Consider the following 6,878-nt stretch of genomic DNA (forward strand, 5'->3'; position numbering starts at 1 on the left):
CTTATAGGTAAGAAAAGTTTTAGCTTGAGGTATATTTTGGTACCCTCGCCTTTTCAATTGGTATCAGAGCAGGAAAACACTAAAAGATCTAACAATCTGTGTTTGGTGTGATCCAACCTATAAGAAATTGAATCTATGTATGATTTAGTTAACGTAGAGCAAGAAGAAGATATACTTCAGAAAGGATGTTTGTTTTCAAAACCTGATAAATAGCTCAGCACTGTTAGTTCTCTGATGGAATACATCTCAGGAAATATTAACCATGATGAGTTAATACGAAAAAAAATACTTGTGACAAACAAGTCAGATTCAGAAGACAGTAATGTGATTAAATTTTTCATAAAGCTTGCTGAAAAATATAATCTAAAGGATAATGTATATTATCCATCTGCCGAGAAGCTCGTCAGATAATCGTTGATTCATGAAGATGCTGAATCTAAAGGACTTGATGTTGTTCAATCCAAAAGGAGTATGTTAGTTAAAACAAGGATATGTGATTCTAATCTCCAGAATCTCTTAACTAATATACTACATCGTGATTCTAATAGTCTAACCACCTACAAGAATCAAGATAGATGTGTTCTAAGGGATAATCCTTTGACTAGTATCCAGTCAACATCATCCAATGATGATTATCTCTTAAACAGAGAAAAAGATCAACTCATGAATACAAAAACAAATGGTTTCATATCATGCTGCTTTGTTGTTGATCAAGTGTCTAAAATAGAATCCAGGAAATAATCTCATCAAATGATGATGTCATATTCCAAGGAATTCTTGGGTCGATATAAGAGTTCTGGTTATTTCACAACTCAAAAAACTTTTAGTCACGCTTATGATTTTGATCATCAATCTGATCATTCTGTTAAATCAGATCACTCCAGCTGTGACACAGTGAAAGAAGTTTACTCTTAGAAGAATCCCAAAAGGATAGATATTCAAAAATATCATGATGGATCGTGTTCCATAAATTCTGAGCAATCACTAGCTCATTCCAACAACTGATGTTGGTCTTTGGAATTTCCCTTGATGTGCTCAATTCAAATAAAAAGGGAAATTCTTTAAAAGAGCACAAGAATATGAAGATCGTATAATATTATCTTGAATATCTAAAGTATTTTTCTATACTTGGAATATCTTTTCTATTTTTGGAAAAATACTTTCGATCTTTGGAAAGTCCATGAGAAAAGTTGGGAAAAATATCTTCAGAACTCCCAGGTTTATACTGGTTTGGAAAAACTCTATGATGTTTCCGAAAGTTTATATTTTCACAAATAAAAATACCGTGATTGATTAGGTATTCCCATTTTTGCAGTTGATAGTTTGTGTCCTTTTTGTAAACGGGATATGGACATATATGGTGATCATGTTGTTCATTGTGCCAGCGAAGTCGGTGGTAAGTATCGACATGATATGGTACGTGATACATTGGCTGACATTTGTTATAAAGCGGGTGTTGCAGCTCGTAAAGAGGTTCGTATGGGGTTCTTATCTGACTCGGTTAAAGCTATGAGGCCCGCAGATTTGCTGGTTTATAACCGGGACAATGGCCGAGACATTTGCTATGATGTCACAGGTACTTCTCCATTTACTAGTGCTCGAACCACTTCCTTTATCCCGGGCCAAGCAATTTCTGATGTAGTCACTCGGAAGCGCAATAAGTACTTGGACAAGTGCTTAGTACACGAATATGAGTTCGGGGTGTTGGCTTTTTCAACTCTTGGTGAGTTAGGTGATGATACTTGTGTTTTTTTGAGAAGGTTGAGGAACTATCTTGCTAGTCAAGATGCCAATTGTAAATTAGGAGGGTCTTTTTTTCATAGAATAGGTATTATTATTTAAAAGAGAGTCGGTGTCCAAATTGTTGCTAGGCTACCAATACCCTCGGTGTAAAAATCTGACTTTGTTTGCTTTTCTAATATAAGCCTTTTGCGGCGTCTTTTTAATAAAAAAAATAAGGCGTTGGGACGCAATTTGTTGCTAGGCTCCCAACCCTTCCAAAAGCCCGTAGTGGTTTCTTTTTTTTCATAATAACAATAAAAAAATCAGATGTTAGGTAGGATCCATATCCGAACTTAAAATCTGCAGTATCATGAACCGGATATGTGGCAAAATCCAATTATTCTCACCCCTAATTTCATTCATCGTATGTAAATCATCTAGAACTATATTTATTCTTCAAAAATGAAAATCCAGAGAAATAAAATCCTAGAAAATGTCCCAGGAAGGAACCATCCTCCATAATTGGCTACCTCCAACCTGTGGGCAAGTTACAGGTAACAAACTGATCTACTCTACACCTACTCTACACCAACTTTTTATATATAATAAAACGCGGGAAATTAAATCTCAAAAAAATCTCTCCTAGATCAACATCCCACACGAGAGAAGGAATCACACAATTCGCTTAAGAGAATAACCAAAACAACATATTGTGTTATTCGTATTTCTACTTCACACGAAAAAGATGTAATCAAAACAGTGTCTGTCTCATACTGGTAACTTCTCTTGTCCCTTTAATCTCAACTACTTCCTAACCCCAATTCCCTTTTTTATTTTGAGGCTTTGTTTTATTCTTCAACTTCTTCAATTACATAGCTTAATTATCTTATTTAATTTGTACTTGGGATGGATATAATTTCTCCAAAAGGTGCAAAATTTGATAAGAAATTTACTGGTTTTCGAAGACAAAGGAATATATGTATTGGTTTGATTGTTGGGTTTCTTGGTTTTATCCTAGTGATTGTGATTCTGGGGTTTACAGTATTCAAACCAAAGAATACAATTACTACTGTGAATTCAGTAAAGCTAGATGGGTTTCATATATCATTAGATGTTCCTAAGTTAGGAGTAGATTTAAATGTTACCCTTAGACTCGATTTATCTGTTAAGAATCCTAATAAAGCAGGATTTAAGTATGCGAATGGTTCATCTTTGTTGTATTATAAAGGAGATGTTGTTGGTGAAGCAGGAATTCCAGCTGGGGAAATTTCTCCTGGAGAAACAATTGGGTTGAACACGACTTTGACTGTGTTGGCTGATCGGTTGATATCAAATTCAGATGTTTATTCTGATATTATGTCAGGTATGTTGCCTGTACGTACTTATACCAAGATTTCTGGAAGGGTTTCGGTTTTGAAAATATTTAAGCATCATATGGTTTCATATTCGTCTTGTGATATATCGTTGAATGTTGTTAATCGAACCATAGATAATTCTAAATGTACATATAAGACCAAGTTATGAAATAAAGTTTTGAGTTTAACATGTCAAGAGTTTATCTTTGCTTCGTTTGTTTGGTGATTCAAGGCCATAGAAATGTTATAGGTTTCTTGACATTGTGTGATTGTGGCAAAGTTCATTCAAGCATAATTGCGTGATATTACAGATTGCTACTCGAGGCTTGTGACTTGTCTGCTGAATTTTCTGTGCAAGCAATGACATTTTCAATCCTCTTTTTCTTTGTGTGTGTGTGGAGCTGCGAGTATAATCACGAGATGCTGATTCCCTTAAATCTCTAATAGTTGGGAGAAATCACATTTCCCATTGTATATCGTATAACAGTATTCTCAGTATCAATACTCTGAAGAGTTGTGTGCATATCATGTTCTCTTGGATAGTTACTAAATCTGCGCTAGTTGGATTTTAGTTGGCTAAGTTTCCTCAAAGCTGTCAGAATTAGTGTGCTATGTCGGGATATGGACTAACTTAAAAGAAGATTGTAAGTGTTCTCCGGATGTCAGTCAGTTACGCAAAGCTGAAACTATATTCTGCTAACAAGATGGTTCCGTGTTGCATTTGTGGTAGATTTTTTTAACATGCCTTAGTGTAAGAAGTTAGGCTCGGTAGATGTAAGTGGAGGTTTTCTTTGGAGCATGTCATATGATCATTAAATGAAATGGTTAAGATATGTGGGTGTGAACCCTTAGAAGATAGAAGTGTGAAAGGTTATGCCCTAACCTACTTAGCGAGCATTAAACCATTTATCCTTGTTACTTGTTACATCAGTGCTAAGTTTTTGTGTCATTTATTGCTTATGGTCAGAGGATCTTCAAGATACGGAGGGGAGAAAACACTAAACACTGTCAACGTTGTCAGATGTTTCAAATTAACAAGTCTCGGATTTGGTTAGAAGCCTAATGGTGGATACAGTACATCTTGCATGTTTTAATTTGATCTTAGATTGGGACCTTAAATCTCAAGATTTGCAATTACTTTGCTACGTATACTGTAGACAAAAGTGCAAGACATAAATCATTTAGAAAATTGTGTTATTTGCTCTTTGTCCATTCAAACTACAGTAGAATGCACGTTTCTTGCCAGGGGGTGGTTATTAAATCTGCATTAGTTGGATTTATAGTTGGCTAAGTTTCCACAGAGCTGTCAGAATCAATGTGCTATGTGGGGATGTGGACTAACATGCCTTAGTGTAAGAAGTTAGCCTTGGTAGAGGTTGTCTCTGGAGCATGTCATATTATCACTGAATGAAGTGGTTGAGATATCTCGGAAACCTTAGAAGTTAAGGTGTGGAAAGTTATGCCCTAAGCTACTTAGAGAGCATTACTGAAGAAACCATTTATCCTTGTTACTTGTTACACGAGTGCTAAGTTTTTGTGTCGTTTATTGCTTCTGGTCAGAGGATCTCCAAGATACTGAGTGGAGAACCCTAAACACTGTCAGCAACGTCGGATGTTTCGGATTAACAAGTCTCGGATTTGGTTAGAATCTTAATGTTGGAGACACTACATCTTGCATGTTTTAATTTGATCTTAGACTGGGACCTTAAATCTCAAGATTTGCCACTACTTACCTGGCATTTTTAGGGGCGACACTAAAAGACAAAAAAAATCACCCAAACGTAATTCTAAGCTACCCCTTATCTCTGATTTTTAGAAATGGCCAATATGCCCTTATATAATCGGGAGCCTACACCATAATCGGTAGGTTAGAGGTGAATCGGTAGGTTAAATTGAAACTGTACCTACCGATTATAGTGTAGATACTTCGGCTAATAATCCCTTTTATAATCGGTAGGTTATCCAACATATATGACTACCGATTATAAGTTGCCTCAAAATGAGTTTTTTTCTAAAATCCTTCATGTATTGAATTTTGAAACATGCTATAATCGTAAGGGAATACAACTTAACAACCTACCGATTATAAGGAGCCACATATCGAACCCTTGCCATATTCCATAGGTTTTGAGTGTACACAGCCAACCATAACCACTTGGTTCGTGTTTTGGATGCAGCGTTAATCAGGAGTTAAATATATTACAAAACCTACCGATTATAAGTTGCCCCAAAATGAGTTTTTTCTAAAATCCTTCATGTATTGAATTTTGAAACCTGCTATAATCGGAAGGGAATACAACTTAACAACCTACCGATTATAAGGAGCCACAGATCGAACCCTTGCCATATTCCATAGGTTTTGAGTGTACATAGCCATCCATAACCACTTGGTTCGTGTTTTGGATGCAACGTTAATTGGGAGTTAAATATATTACAAAACCTACCGATTATAAGTTGCCCCAAAATGAGTTTTTTCTAAAATCCCATGTATTGAATTTTGAAACCTGCTATAATCGGAAGGGAATACAACTTAACAACCTACCGATTATAAGGAGCCACAGATCGAATCCTTGCCATATTCCATAGGTTTTGAGTGTACACAGCCATCCATAACCACTTGGTTCGTGTTTTGGATGCAGCGTTAATCGAAAACTAAATTTCAACACAACCTTCCGAATATGAATAATCAAAAGTAATAAAAAGTATAACCTTCCGAATAAATCTCAATCGGAAGTCTCACAAAACTAATGTCTACCGAATATGCATCACTTTGTGTCCATAAACTACTAATATGGTTCAGCCCAACCAATCGGAAGCAAATTACACAACAAATCAACCGCTTAATACGTCTCTAATACTTGTTCTTCCTAAGTATATTCGGAAGTCAAAAACACAATTACATTCCGATTATGATCGATTTAGGCCTCAGTAATGAAAAATGTTCAATAATCGGTAGGAAACCTAAATATTTAGCACCCGAATATAACGAATGTTCGTGTGAAATGAAGAAATCGACAACAATTGGGAGTTTAAAACAATTACTAACCTACCGAATATGGGTAATAACCGAAAACCCTAAAAAAAATATCATGGATTCGACGAATTGAAGCAATATAAAGCAAATTAATGGTAGAATCTTACCTAATAGGCGCCATTTCAAGTTGCTGGAGAGTTTGGCTTTGAGCATCGCCTACATCAGGGGCCGCATCTTCTTCGTGTTATTCGGGTTCGTGAGTTAAAACTTCTTTATTACGGGCATGCAATCCAATGTTTGGATCCTTACCGCGACAAACATTTTTGGTTTTAGCTTTATGGGGTTCCTTTTCTTTCATCTTTATAGAGAATAATCGACGATGATTCGATTCAACGATTAACGATGTATAGCGAGGAGAGGGGGAGAGTTTTCCTCTCTGCAATCGGAAGGAAAGAGGAGAAGAGGAGTTGAAGTTGAAGTTGAAAAGAAATCAAATGAAATGAAATGAATTCAGGTTGACTTTGGTTTTATCTGTCAAACGGTTAATAATCGGTAGGCGTTACCACATCATAAGCTACCGATTGTTGAGTAGCCCAAAATCGTTAGGGTTTGTTACTTATATACCTACCGATTATAGGAAACCCCAAATCGAACCACTGCCAAGTTCCACAGGTTTTGAGGGTACAGAGCCGACCATAACCATTTGGTTCGTGTTTTGGATGTAGTCATAATCGGAAGGTATATGGATTACATATTATAGGTTGCCCCAAAATAAGTTTTCTTCTAAAATCCTTCATTTAATGAATTTGAAATCTACCATAATCGGG

The 6,878-nt window shown here is 36.0% G+C and overlaps 1 protein-coding gene across 3 annotated transcripts; it reads left to right on the top strand.

The window, feature by feature from the left end:
• The first annotated feature begins 2,090 nt into the window (after positions 1-2,090).
• On the top strand, positions 2,091-4,274 carry LOC113307601. 3 transcript variants are annotated; one of them, XR_003339206.1, is made up of 3 exons: positions 2,092-2,498; positions 2,972-3,085; positions 4,045-4,274. XR_003339206.1 is itself a non-coding variant. In XM_026556054.1 (2 exons), the coding sequence occupies exons 1-2, from the start codon at positions 2,216-2,218 to the stop codon at positions 3,244-3,246; spliced, it is 336 nt and encodes a 111-aa protein (XP_026411839.1). In that variant the 5' UTR covers positions 2,091-2,215; the 3' UTR covers positions 3,247-3,273. The 3 variants fall into 3 exon arrangements, 1 of the variants encoding a protein (XP_026411839.1); XR_003339207.1 differs by lacking the exon at positions 4,045-4,274 and having other exon boundaries at positions 2,093-2,276; positions 2,369-2,498; positions 2,972-3,104; XM_026556054.1 differs by lacking the exon at positions 4,045-4,274 and having other exon boundaries at positions 2,091-2,276; positions 2,972-3,273.
• The last annotated feature ends 2,604 nt before the right edge of the window (positions 4,275-6,878 follow it).

This window comes from Papaver somniferum, chromosome 9 (genome assembly GCF_003573695.1).
Source record: "Papaver somniferum cultivar HN1 chromosome 9, ASM357369v1, whole genome shotgun sequence".
Classification (NCBI taxonomy): domain Eukaryota; kingdom Viridiplantae; phylum Streptophyta; class Magnoliopsida; order Ranunculales; family Papaveraceae; genus Papaver; species Papaver somniferum.

Bases quoted from the DNA above. Each gene is read 5' to 3' on its own strand.
- LOC113307601 (XM_026556054.1), top strand. From the start codon at position 2,216: ATGTCCCAGGAAGGAACCATCCTCCATAATTGGCTACCTCCAACCTGT. The intron at 2,277-2,971 runs GTAACAAACTGA...TTGGTGAAGCAG, and splicing joins AACCTGTGGGCAAGTTACAG to GAATTCCAGCTGGGGAAATT.